The 13,913-nt window shown below is 42.9% G+C and overlaps 1 protein-coding gene across 7 annotated transcripts in view; it reads left to right on the top strand.

Moving 5' to 3' along the window:
• The window catches only part of LOC109641527 (protein unc-13 homolog B-like), a 108,228-nt gene extending 96,833 nt beyond the window's left edge, over positions 1 to 11,395 (top strand). For 3 of the 7 annotated variants that reach the window (XM_069523259.1, XM_069523258.1, XM_069523256.1), the window contains 15 exons: positions 33 to 53; positions 550 to 576; positions 808 to 828; positions 1,483 to 1,503; positions 2,356 to 2,382; positions 5,695 to 5,783; positions 5,871 to 6,008; positions 6,246 to 6,369; positions 6,715 to 6,759; positions 7,038 to 7,109; positions 7,332 to 7,479; positions 7,596 to 7,652; positions 8,027 to 8,110; positions 8,744 to 8,903; positions 8,983 to 11,395. In XM_069523259.1, coding sequence (XP_069379360.1) covers positions 33 to 53; positions 550 to 576; positions 808 to 828; positions 1,483 to 1,503; positions 2,356 to 2,382; positions 5,695 to 5,783; positions 5,871 to 6,008; positions 6,246 to 6,369; positions 6,715 to 6,759; positions 7,038 to 7,109; positions 7,332 to 7,479; positions 7,596 to 7,652; positions 8,027 to 8,110; positions 8,744 to 8,903; positions 8,983 to 9,265 — 1,317 coding nt within the window. In that variant the 3' untranslated portion in view covers positions 9,266 to 11,395. The remainder of the gene's footprint in view (positions 1 to 32; positions 54 to 549; positions 577 to 807; positions 829 to 1,482; positions 1,504 to 2,355; positions 2,383 to 5,694; positions 5,784 to 5,870; positions 6,009 to 6,245; positions 6,370 to 6,714; positions 6,760 to 7,037; positions 7,110 to 7,331; positions 7,480 to 7,595; positions 7,653 to 8,026; positions 8,111 to 8,743; positions 8,904 to 8,982) is intronic. The other 4 variants (XM_069523260.1, XM_069523257.1, XM_069523262.1 and 1 more) reach the window with 4 other exon arrangements.
• Positions 11,396 to 13,913: the final 2,518 nt, after the last annotated feature.

Genomic DNA, 13,913 nt, shown 5'->3' with positions numbered 1-13,913 from the left:
TGTATTTTTCTTTGCTGTTTTTACACCTTCAGTCTGAGTCCAAGAAGGAAAAGGTGCGTTTGTTTAAAAAATGATATTCAGACATTTAGAGGCTTGTGTGTGTGTGTGTGTGTGTGTGTGTGTGTGTGTGTGTGTGTGTGTGTGTGTGTCCTAAAGGGCCGAGAGGTTTTAAATAACCACACCTTCAAACACAGAGCAAGTCATTAGTGAAGTGATTTGGTGATTGGAAAGATGGAGTGCAGTTATTTAAGTGTATCATGAACCCAGGACGCCAAGTTTACTGATCACCCCTCAGAGGAAGTCAAACCTCTGAATCAGCAGAAGTGCGTCTGGGACGGTTTCAGCTAAAAGCAACAATGAGCTTCATTGATATGTGAGTCACTGTCTGGAGGAGTGAGGCTGAAACAGAACGAGGACCTAATAAAAGTTCCAAAAGAAAGAGGAGTGCGTTAAAATGTTGCTGAGTGGGACTGTGGTCGAGTGTGGCCTCATCACTCACAGGTGTGTGTGTGTGTGTGTGTGTGTGTGTGTGTGTGTGTGTCCTTGCAGGCTGAAAAGAAAGACAAAGAGAAGCAGGTTGGTTTCTTTTCTTCCGTCCTTCACCTCCTGTTTCTGCCTGAAAGCTTCAGTTGTTCTCTTTCCCCTGAAACTCTCCCTCAGTTATTTATTAATTTGACTGAAGCCACAGTTTGTTTCGGGGGTTTTATTTTCTTGTCACTGCACAACACAGCGACGAACTCTTTATGAAGAGAGGATAACAGTGTTTACGTTCTTCTCAACCTTTCTCTTTCTCCTTTGCGCCCAAAGGAGGAAACTAAAAGCAAAGAGGTGAGTGAACAGGAACATTAGCTTCAGTCGTAGCCGCAACAAAAGGTCCGACGCCATCGTCTGTTAAAACGTTTGTCCTGTATTCTGAGTGAAACGTGAAGAAAGATCAACGTGGCTCTAAAAGAAGAAAAATGACATTAAAAAGAAGAAGAGTGAACAAAACGTGTTTTGGTTTATTCGGTATCTGTCACATCAGACGTGTTCAGTGTCACAGATTCGTTTTGACTTGAGATACGATACAAACGACTTTTTGTTTGCACGTGTGTTTGTTGGTCTTGCGACGAGCACGGGTCCAGAGAAGCGAACGATTCCACCTCGTGATTCGTTGCACGCTCGGTCTGCTGCCCTCGTTACAGCCAGCTGATTTGTCGATGACTCAAGACATTTCCCAGAATCCACTTCTAAGAATCGTTCCCATTTGCCAAAAACACTCGGCCCCTGGCAGAGGCAGCAGAGCTTGATTCAATTTCACAAACATTTATATATTTCTTTTTTTTTTCCCCAAGGATGAAGTTTTTCTTTTTGTTTCTGTTCTGATTTGAGTCTCTCTCGGTCAAACTGTTTGCTTGTCGTCGCCCTCACATTTGATTTTGATGTGAAAAAGGTGAAATCACTTGTCTGAGGTTTGACTCTGTTGTTTTTTTTCCTCACCAGTCGAAGGAGGAAGTAAACAAGGTTAGTTTGACCCTTTTTTCCTCTGTAGAGTTTTTCCCTCAGCTCCTGACTTTGTTCTCCTGTCAGCTGCAGACGTAGAAAATAAAACACGATATAAAAACCTGAGCAAACTCAACCAGCGGTCCCAGTTAACGATCTCAACTTTATGGACATGCTGCTCGATACAAGTCTGGATTTGTGAGAAGTAAACAGCCTGAATTTCATAATATCTTTTTCTATTTGTCTATTTTTATTTGAGTGCAGTTCGTTTGTTTTCTCCGAGTGTTAAAACCAGAATATTAAAAGTGGTTTTGTCTCAATTAAAAATGGAGAGAATTTATAAATAACACTTTTCTTTTATAATCAGCCACTCAAATCACTTTACCCATTTACTCACATACACATACAGCACTTTCGGTCCCCTGTGATCCATGGACACCGGGGATCAAACCGCCGACGTTCTCCTTCGACCCGCTACACAAGCGTCTAATTAATTATTCAATCGGTTCCTCCAAATAATTCCAGTTGGGGATGATGTCAGCGTGCAGCGGTAACGCAGACTCATGATGTCAGCGTTCCCCTTTGTCCTGAAGAATCCCAATAAACCAGAGGCAATAAACAAAAAGCTTTTATTAAAATCGCCCACTCACCACGACCCAGTCCACCAGACAATATCACCAAACACAGCCCAAAATAACCAGGAGGCTGCCGCTGCTCTCACCTGCTGCGTGCCCTTCACTTACATCTAACCCTCGTCATAGTTTTTGTTTGTGTTCATCATCAGTGTCCTGCGTTGTGTCTTTTCCTTTTCTTTTTACTTTTGTGTCTTTTCTCCTGTTTTTTGTTTTTTTTTCTTTCTGTCTTTCGGGGAAGACTGAAGCCACAGCTGCCACCAACAAGGTACATTTGACTGTTAGAGCGAGAGTGTGAGAGTGAGAGTCTGTTACCGGTCGAGGACACTTCTGATTCCAGGCTGTTATTCTAGTGAACCTGTGTGTGTGTGTGTGTGTGTGTGTGTGTGTGTGTGTGTGTGTGTGTGTGTACGCTCTTTTTCTCAGTCATTCACTTTCTTTCTCTTCCAAACTTCTTGAGGAGTCGAGAAATGAAAAGAGGATTTCAAACTTTTCTGAAGTTTCCATTTGAATTGATTCACATCTGGTTGTTTTACGCAGGAGATATTTTTTATTTGGAAACGTAATGAACTGAGCTGAACCTGCAGACGCTGTCGGTTCTGCACCAACACCAATTAAAATCAGAAATACTTAATAAATACTTAATCCACGTCTGGAGGGAAATTGGCAAAATGTTTGTTAAAAATATATGCATTATAATTCAATATATATATAAATAAGTAGAATAAGAACATGTGGGAAAACAGTAATACAATAATTCACTATATGCAACAGGAGATTATTATTGTAAATTATATTATCAGGTCAAAGGTCAAGGTCGCTGTGACACTTTTGCCTCGTGAACACTCAGGACGTCCTCCAGGGAATCATTTGGTACAATCGTTCATTTGTTCTCACAGAGTAAGTGATTTAATTTGAGCGGTCGATCGATCATGGTCACAAAACATGTGTTTGGCCTCTTGAACATTAAATCTCATGAATTTCTTCACATCTTCGGTTTTCACTTTGACTCAGATGAATGAGTTCAGTGGTCAAAGGTCACGTTGTCCTCATACGAGTCTGTCAATGTGTTAATTTTTATATTTTGCCAAATACAATCTTCTATGTTTGGACTCTTCCATGTACTTTCATCCAAGAAGACATCAAGTGCACAGTCACCTTCAAACACCTATAAAGATGTTTGACTGCTCGACACTCACATAAACACAACTGAGCTTTTCAGTTTTTGGATTCAGACCAAGAACACACTTGTTCTAAAGACGCTGAGTGGATGGTCCAAGCGTTCACTTTACTCAATGCAACATTTTTCAATTAAAATCCAAGATACTAAAACACTGTCACTTGAAAGTCACAGCCGTCCTCTGGTCCAATTAAATCCTGTGGCGTTTTGCCCACAGTCCTCTATCTAATAACTCAGTCCCACATTTATCGATGGCACACTCTCTGCAAAGACTCTGCGATGTCTTATCCTGCGGTCGTCCGGTGTCTGTGTAACATGCGGAGCGCACTTGAGAGCCAGCATACTGATGAGGTCCAGCCAGGTTCATTCAAGGTCTGATAGCAGACTCCGCTCTTCACGGTGCAGACTGCCTAACGCTGGTGAATGGAAAAGGTTGTTGATTGTTGCTTGTTGATAAGAATTTAGTTTTAAAAACCACGTGCATCAGTTATTCTGACCGATTAGACATTTGCTTAGTTTGCAGTTGGCACAGTGGCCGAGCGATTACATAAGATCCGAACACTCCCGTGGGGAGGATGAAGGTTTCAGTTGTCTCGTCGTAAAAGTCTCATTAGGAGAGAGATGTGTTCAGACCTGGTCTGTACACGCCCCCGCGGTCCAGCCGAGACGTCCAATCAGGGAAAATAAAATGTGGCTCAGTCAGTGCGGAGCTGTCACAGAGCCGAGATATATATTTACAAACTTTGTAAATAAGAAGCTGCACATTTCTATTTGTTCAGTCATCCTCTATGAACATGTGTTTTCTTCTGAAGTCTAAAAAGAACAGAACTGAAAACCAGAATGAAAAGTACAGACTCAGCGTGACGTCACCCGCTGGTTTGAAGCCTTGAGTTTGGCGTTTTCTCCAGCGCCATGATTTTAACCATATTTGGAGGAGCAGGGGAGGAGCCTGACTGAGAGCGTGAGGATAGTGCACACCCGCCTCCATCTGCCACCTGCTCCCATTGGATGCTACTAGCTGTCAATCACACGATATCCACGCCTCCAATGCCTACGCTGCTTTATGAGATGAACATGAAGTTCACTTCTATAGAAACCGACTCGAGTCGCCCTCTGTTGATCATTGGAGAGAATGCAGGTTTCAGGCACTTTCTCATTGTTTTCAATTTCACGAACCTGGAGTCTACGTCCATTCACAGTACGTAGCCGAGAAAATGTCAGGAGAGAAGTTTGCAGTCAAATGTTGGTTTGTGTCGCCTATAGAATTATTTCCAATGTGCAAAAATCACAATTATATTTGTGTTGGAATATATTTGTATTTAATTGTTAACTTTGTTTTTGGCTGAGCCCTGCCTGCTTTCCACCCAGGGCTAGAATCAAACATGACCTGAGTGACAGAGGTTACAATCCAGACATTGAAATTAAATCCCAGAGGCGAGACGACTCTCTGCCGAGCGTTCAGGCTCCAGGGTCCGTTTGTAGTGGCATCGAACGTCTGCTTGGTCTAAGTGGATCTGTGAAGCGGACTCTGACCACTGACGACCAAACGAGATAAATAAATATAGAAGTTATCTGTATCACTTCTTCGGCTGCTTCCTCTTTAATTCCAGTTTAAAAATCAGCCAGAGCATCTTTTCTTTACATTTACTAAATGTCAACAAATTCAAATTCACCTTTCAACCATTGAGACGTCGAGTTGAGGAGAAAGAGCGACGGCCTCCTGCTGCAGACGACCTTTTCTTCACTCTCGAGTGTTTTTTATTTTCTGCTGGAGCTCCAGGAAGTGGTCTGCTCTTTTGAAACACTGCTGAATAGGTTTGAAGAGGCATGAATGAGCTCGTCGTGCTTCTCACCGTTACATCCACAGTCACGATCTTTGCAATCCCAGCTTCACTCAGCATTTCTCTCCTGTTTACTGATCTGCACACGTTGGTCTTACAGCAGTGACGCTGTGTCACCCGCTGACGCTGAGAAATGAGTCTGCAGGTGTTACACACTCTTACTCCTCTTGTCTCCGTCATTAGAAAGTATTCCTGCGCTCTGCGATATTTTAACACATCAAAAACCATTAAAATCTGGTTTGTGCACGTTCTCAAAAATCACCAAACCCACCGAGGCGAAACAGACGACAGGTTCGAATCGATCGCGGCTCCACAGTGGGAGTTTTTTGTGTGAAAGTTTTTGACTGAGAAAAGAAAAGATACTGAATCTGGCTTCAGAGGAGCAAAGAGGCAACAGACGCTGGAGCTGCAGCTCAGATGTGACATTTCAAATTTCCAGGTTTTGGCATCGGGTTGTTTGCTGTTCTGCATCACTGACTGTGAAGGCTGAAAATAACCAGTTATCTCCTCCTGTGTGTGTGTGTGTGTGTGTGTGTGTGTGTGTGTGTGTGTGTTGTAGATGGATACAGAGGCAGCTAACATCCTCAATGAGCTGCAGGTGAAGCTGAGCACCGTCCTGGACAACTTCAGCATCGTGTTTGCCAAGAGGTAGCAGACACACACACACACAGCTGAGGAACGAGCCTCTCTGAGGTTTTTCCTGCAGGAGTTCACCTCTGCCTCCTCTCTCTCCAGTTTCCAGACTCGTATCACCGGCTGCATGCGTCAGATGGCTGAGATCCTCTACCAGATCAAGGGGCCTCCCAAGCACGACACCGCAGAGGCAGATGCCGACGCCATGCTGAGGCCCCTCATGGAGTTCCTGGACGGGAAGTAAGTCGCACACTGTTCTGTTGTGCGCTGCATGTAGATGACTGCACAAGTGGGTCTCACAAATATCGTGTCATGACTTTTTCTGGATGACGGTGGACCTCAGGAGAGCTGCCTCCAGAACCAAAACAAAATAATGACCTGTTTTAACAATAGAGAAAAGAATAATGTGTGTGTGTGTGTGTGTGTGTGTGTGTGTGTGTGTCTGTGTGTGTGTGTGTGTCTGTGTGTCCCACCCAGTCTCAGTATCTTCGCTGACATCTGTGAGAAGACGGTGCTGAAGAGGATCTTGAAGGATCTGTGGAAGATCGTCCTGAGCAGCCTGGAGAAGATCATCGTCCTGCCGCAGAGCAACGACAGCCTGGTAAACACTAAACCCCCCCAACCCTTCACAGCTCTACACCGTTAACTGAGCCTAGTGACCATGAGAGCGTAACACACACTGATTCACCGATGTACTCGAACAAAACAGGATCAGACTGGATCTCACGTCAGTGCTGAGCTTTGTTTTCGTTTTTATTCTGCACCTTGTTGACGTCTCTCTCTGTCGCTCTGTATAAAAAGCTGAGGCGGTGCTCTGCTGTCATCTAGTGGTGGCAAAGTGTGTTTCCTTCGGTGTTTGTTCCAGTTTGATGTGATCATGTTGAATCACTGTTTTTATTCCTTTAGAGGAAACTGTGACGTGTCTCTCTCTGTTTTTACTCTGCAGGGAGCTCAACTCCTCACTGCGGCTAAAGGACTCTCTAATCTCAAGGTGACGCCCCGCAGGCAGCGGCAGCCATTTTAATCATTGATTTGTTCTTGGAATATGAAAAACAATATGAACATAAAAGCTGATGCTTTGTAAATTGTAGTGCAGTAATTATTTGCCGATATATGTTGTGGGGTCAGAGTGAAAAGTACCTGAATCAGTTTAAGTAAAGTACAGATTTATGAAAAAGACACTAAATTAGCATCTGTAAATGTACTTTGTTACGTCTCAACGCTGCCTGTAAGAGACGTTTGTCTGATGTGAGCGTGTGAACTCTGCAGGGAGGAGGTGAAGCCAAAACCCTGACGCCCAAACAGTGCATCATCATCGACGCAGGGCTGGAGACCATCAAGGTGAGTGGAGACCTGCGTGTACTCACATATCTGACAATGAAAAAGTGGATTTTGGTAGAGCGACAACAAGTTCAGCAACTTTATTTTCTGATATCTTATTTATTGTATTGACTATTCGTGTGTATTTGTACTTGTACTTTGTTGTTCTAATTGTGTCGTATGTCTTGTTTTTATTGTTCATCCATTGGTCCTCGCCTTCACCCTGATGCTTTCTTCTTCCAGCAATACTTCCACGCTGGAGGAAACGGGCTGAAGAAGGCGTTTGTGGAGAAAAGTCCTGAACTGGCGTCCCTGCGCTACGCCCTCTCCCTTTATTCCCAGAGCACCGATGCTCTCATCAAAACCTTTGTCACCACGCAACACTCCCAGGGTGATCACACACACACACACACACACACACACACACACAGGTATATCGTGGTCAGACGTCCCCTGTGTGTCTCAAACTGATGAAATATTTCTAAATTTCTCTTCCTGTTGTCTCAGTGCATGATGGGATGGGCATCAGAATCACCGGCAATGAAAAGATTCGACCTGATCGGGGTAAGTTCACAACACTCTTAATATTTGTGGTTCCTTAGGTTCCACAGGGAAATGTCGGAGGTGGTGGAGGTTCTCTTCCTTGCCCATGAAAGCTATTATGCTTTTTATTCCCATTTCCTGTGTGATACTTGGGCTTTTATATTATGCTTTGAATTAAAAATCATCACTTTATCAAATACTAAATAAAGTTAAAACGAAATTTCCTCATGAGCCTCTGCAGAACTGATAGAAATGTGAATGTCTTTGTCCGAAGCTGAGTTGTAAAGTAAAGAAAGAAGATCCCTGCAGCAGCCAAAGGATCAAGACCAGACACGATTAGATTAAAGTCTAAACGTGTTTAATGTTTAATGTAATATTTGTGTTGACCCGTGCAGGTTCAGGGGTGGAGAAGCCGATCGGAGAGGCCGTTCTCCAGATCGATATGATGCTCGGGAAAGAACGTAAGGTCAACGTCAGAGGTGAGTCAACCGTCAGTCTGTTCAATATACAGTTATAATGTTTAAATTAAACCTCTTCAATACAAACTGTACCAGGCTTTAGATCTGATTTAATTATAATTCAAGGATCATTCATACTTGTTTTTGTCTGTTACTCTCAACTCTTGACCAAAGCACAGGTTACCATTTCCCATCATCACTTAGAAAATCATCTAAAAGCTGAAACTACTTTAAAAAAAATGTTTTATAGTGAACTACATCTGTAGCTTGAGTTTTAAAACTGACGGCAACTAAATCCACAACAAGAAAAAAGAAAATTCACAATCGATTTTCTACAACCAAGGTTGAACAGAATCTAAGGTTAAATTTTAAATATGGGAATTGACTCAGATTTGTTTTTTATGAAATGTTCCTAATTTTAGTTTAAATGTCTTCAATTTCAAAATTAAATCAAATTTCCTGTGATGGAATATTTGGATCTTAAGTACGTCTCAGACGTTTGCAAGTTAATTTTGAAAACAGTCAAAATATGACCAAAATACAATATAACATAGGAAAATAAAACGGATAACAATATGATCTTATATGAATCTTAACATACAGTATGTAACTCGTGCATCTCTGTCTCTCGTTCCCTCTCTTTTGTCCATCCAGTCATTGCTGTAAACGACATGAAGTGGCAGACATCAGGGATGTTCCGGCCTTTCGCCGACGTCTCCGTGATCGGCCCCTTTCTGGCCGACAAGAAACGCAAGTTCACCACGAAATCCAAGAACAACAGCTGGACGGCGAAGTTCAACGAGGCTTTCCAGTTGTGAGTTTCAAATCCAGACGTGTGCACCTGAAAATTGTAAGTAGGAGGCTGATTTTCAATGTGTCCCTCTGCCCCACAGCATCCTGGGTAAGGAGTCTCCAGACTGCTACGAGCTCCAGGTGACCGTGAAGGATTACTGCTTTGGCCGCGCGGACCGGGTCGTCGGCATGGCCGTGGTGCAGCTGCGTGACGTCGCGGACCGCAAGAGCTGCGTGTGCTGGTGTCCCCTGGGGCCACGCATCCAGACGGACGAGACGGGCATGACGGTGATGCGTATCCTGTCCCAGCGACCTGCTGATGAGGTGGCCAAGGAGTTTGTCAAGCTGAAATCTGAGATTCGTCCAGTGGAGGAGGGGAGATGAGCAGAGGCACTGACACCGACGCTGGAAACTGGATCATAAATCGAGATCTGGGTTTAGAGTCAGGTGCTTTATTTTTACAGATTTCTGTCGTCCTCAGCAAACACAGACCGTTAAAGTGTCTGAGTGATAATATTCAACATGGGGGAGAAGGACGCGGTAGATATAAGTGAACAAAAGATGTTCTCGAAAAAGAAAAATGATTTAGATCACCAGCTCGGAGGGCAGAGATCGTTTTAATGACGGACTATTCAAGTCTGTCTACCGGACAGAATGAAAAGAAGCAAACATATCTTACATTTTACTGAATGGAGGAATAATTATTGAAATGTGTGAGGCCTAATGAATATCTTAAGAGACATCAGCGTCACTGTTGACATGATTACATACCTGCTGTCAACCAGCGAACTGATGTCAGACATCGTAAAGAAATAAAACAGTTGGTGATAGAACAAGTGCTTCAAACATCAGCACCAGATTCAAGCAGCTGTTTATATGATCCACAAAGTCTCAAAATTCAACTTGGCGAGCGGCCGACTGTCGAGCGGAGGTTCACTCTCGTCTCAGGGCCGTGCTCATGGAACCGCAGTCGTGAACACGGAGCAGAATTGCTCGCTCGTGATGGTTTTGCATAAATAAATAACTAAATAAATTTAGACCGCTAACAATTACCACTGTTTCCCCAAAGACGTCATTTGATACAACCAAATAGCTAACCAATAAAAAACACAGTAACACGAACGTCATACTTAGCGAACATTTTAAGCAGGTAGCCAAGGAAAACTGCACCAGGACTGCAAAATAAAAATAAAACAGCTCATGAGAGGAGAAGTGCAACTGACATCTGTAGCACCAGATTCATGGAGGTGGTCGGGACACAGCAGCCGATCCAGAGCTTTTCTGGAGGGTTGACTGCAGACGGATGTCAGGATGCTGCTAACGTTGCTTTTTAACGATGAAACGCTCGTCATATTTTTCCCAGAGTGAAAATATAAAACCTCTAAAAGAAAGAAAACATGACACGCTGAGGTCGGATTGCGCAGTTGGTTCTTAACAATTACGTAGCCTTAAAAGAAGCCAGCTGGCTAACACAGCTAGCTCACTGTACTCCTATCTAAAGCATGAATGGGTTCGTCGACAGAGACTTTTAAGTTAAAATACTTTTTTCCTGAAACAAAGAATTTCTCGGCATCGTAGTTAAAAGTATAAGACGAACAAAGTGCAGCTTCTCTGCCTTGTGGGAAAAAAAATGTCACGTCAGAGGTTTTGAATTCAGCTCTTCTGTTTTAACCAGGTATTAATTAAACTGTGACTGTGAAGACTGTTGACCTGTAGACCTGCTCTGAATAGAAAACCAAAAAGATGACACCTGTTTTTAACGGTTCAAAAGTACGGAGGACTTGGAATGGTTCTTCTAAGGATTGAAGTTTATCCCCTTTTTACAGTTTTAAGATAAATGTTTCCGATGCCACAGCCTTGCCGTGCATGCACAGCCGCACCCTGTACGGATCATATGATTCGGAGTAACTGATTTTCTACCACAAGCTGATGGAAGATTATAACACATGCAGGTTTAAAGTATAGCTGATCCACACTCGTCTCTGTTTACCATGTGCCAAGGAACTCAAGTGTTCAACGAGCTCTCTGTATGAACTCTGGGTTGTCGATCGGACGTAGACGTGGCCGCTCTGAACGTCCCGCTTTCTGCCGCACGTTTGCCAAAAACTAGCTGCACTTTGGCTCCGAACTCAAAAGGATCAGTTTGGTTTAGACAAGATAGTTTGGAAACTATTTTAGAGCGTTGTCTTCTGTTGTATTAAAACAAACAAAACGTACGTCCACAGTTGAGTATAAGTGGGATTTTTCACAGTGGCCACAGCTGCAGCGACAATGAGCTCTTGCACTGTAAGTTTGTAAAAAAAAAAAAAGAATATAAAAGGAAAATGCCTGTGAGCAGAGCATGTATTTATTGTATACAATCACACTTAACTAGAATTGTGATCTTTTTCATGTCTGTACTGTGAAATATGAAGAATGATCAAACATATGTAAAGTACTTATCATTATTCTAATGTGACATATGTTGAATATACTTGTAACAATATTTTGTACATAAAATATTTATGAATCAAGGCTGCGGTTGCCCTTGTGTGTGTGTGTGTGCGTTAAAGGGTCTGAGCCTTTAGCTCTGAAGTTAGTGGTGAGGACTCACGCCAACTTCTAACTTAGATTATATTTGTATACCTCACAGTTTGTCTCATAAGGCTTAAAAAGAAGTGGCATCCGATGCTCTTAGCCCTCAGCAGGAAAACTCTCTTTTAATTCAGATGCAGTTGCAGTCAGCCCCGTTAAGAGTAGCTCATGGACGCAAACATGTTTTACCTTCATGTCGAGGATTAAACCCCGAGCATGAACCTTAAAGCACCTTACAGATGTTAGCACGAATCAGCCCAACATTCTATCAGCTAAAGGTCATTTCATCCATCACACTCGTCAGAGGATTGTCAGGCAGCGAGTTGAGGTGAGTGTAAACATGAATCCATTTGTTTGTTTGTTTGTTTAGGAAACTTCACAGGATACATTTTCAATTTTAATTTATATATATTTATTTTTATTTCTTTCCAGTTGTTGTTTAGAAAGAAAATAGTTTGTGCATTAGCTTAGCAGCTCAGCTGACGATCAGCTGTGTTTGTTTACACGGAGTTTGCTGCTGATAGTTCTGCGCAACATGGCCGAACACTCATCAGGTGCTTCACGGTACAGGATTGTTTTAAAGCAGAGAGGCTAGCTAACTTCAGCGGGCTAACGAGCAGCCTCGGAGCTAGCGTTAGCTTAGGGAACCGATTTGTTAATTAAACAGGAAGACAACTCGCCCTCGGTTCGCTAAGCTAACGCTAGCTCCGATGCTGGCCAGACCCACAGCGGACTAGTGCTGGAGATTCATAGTAAATAAAGAGTTTCGCGACAGATAATGCGATTATCTAGAGGCTGTATTGTCCGAAGGACTCCAAGTTACTCCAAACCTTCATGGGTGAGTAGATCTACACACCATATGCTGGAAATAAGGACCAGGTTGAAAAAAAACAAACTTCTCCTTTAACATGTGATTTTGTTACATGTGAAGCTCATTTAATCAATTTAGCCGAGCGGAGAAGAAGAACATACAGTAGATGGTGTTTCCACAGAAAATGATGACTCATGAAAATCTCCAACTGGTTTCTAAAAACAAGAGGCTAAAAGCTGAACTTGAGGAAGCTGAAGAGCTTTATGAAGAGGCTACCATCTCTATGAAGCGTGAGCAAACGGAATCTGACAATCTGGCTCATGAAAACCACAGTCTGGTTTCTAAGAGGAAGGAGCTACAAGATGAACTCGAGGAAGCTCTACGTGACAAAGACCTCGCTCATCAGGCTGCCATCTCCCAGCACCTTGAGGAAACAGAAAAACAGGACCAGCTGACTCAGGAGAATCAGCAACTGGCTTCTGAAAACAAGAGGCTACAAGATGAACTTGAGGAAGCTCTACAGATTGCGGAAGAGACTACCGTCTTTATGCAGTATAAAGAAACTGAATCTTACAATCTGCCTCATGAAAATCTCCAACTGGTTTCTAAGAACAAGGAGCTACAAGATAAACTTGAGGAAGCTCTACGTGGGAGAGACCTTGCTCATCAGGCTGCCATCTCCCAGCAGCAGGAGAACTCAGAAAAACTGCGCCGTCTGTCTCTGAAAAATCACAAATTTGCTTTAGAGAACAATAAGTTAAAAGGTGATCTTGAGGAAGCTTTACGTGAGAGGAAGCTCGCTCAAGAGGCTCCTGTCTCACAACTAAAGGACAAAGAAGAACAGGTTGATTTGACTTGTTACAGTCAAGAACTGGTTTCTGAGAACAAGAGGCTACAAAGTGAACTTCAGAATGCTATACATCAGAAAGACCTTGCTCGAAGGCAGAGCCAGAGAGACAGAGAAGCTAGCGGCAGACTCGCAGAAGAAGTGGACAAGGAGAAAGCCAATTACCTGCACCTGTTTAAAAGATTTGTGAGGAAAAAGCTTGGACGTTGAAGTTAATGTGCACTCTGCATAACATCATACTTCTTAATAAAACATGAATAAAATGATAATGTATTCCACTCTCATGTCCTCCAACGACCCGCTGTTGCTCTGCGTTGTGTTGCTTGTTAAATTGCCTGTCCAGTGCGGGCGGTTGAGCTCCAAAGGAACGGATACGGAGACTTAGTAGTCCGGAAATGGTGGCGACAGGTTTTATTTATGGCACATGCGGCATCTTTAAGGGTTAACAGTGCAATCTGTATCACTTTCATGCACTCAGATCATTTTTAAGCTAGCACATTCACTGAAGCCGAAGCTAAAAACTTAGCAGCTAGTACCTTTTACTGTGTCACATCACACATCGTTTTTAACCAGAAACAAAAAGTGCATGTCAACAAAATCATTCAGCAATAAATCCCTTCACAGTTTAAAACATATAAATCGTTTCAAATAAAATAATCAAACACTTAACATAACAGGGCTGCAGCTCCACCTAGTGGTGCAACACTTTAGTTGACTTACAATAACATAAGCAACAGGGTCTCCCCCACACAGGGACCTGCTGCCTAGGAGGAAATTCAGACCTGGTTCGTCTGGTGTTA

The sequence above is a fragment of the Paralichthys olivaceus genome, chromosome 4 (genome assembly GCF_024713975.1).
Source record: "Paralichthys olivaceus isolate ysfri-2021 chromosome 4, ASM2471397v2, whole genome shotgun sequence".
Classification (NCBI taxonomy): Eukaryota; Metazoa; Chordata; class Actinopteri; order Pleuronectiformes; family Paralichthyidae; genus Paralichthys; species Paralichthys olivaceus.
Note: the sequence above shows the minus strand (reverse complement) of the source record. Positions and strands in the feature narration are given on the sequence as shown.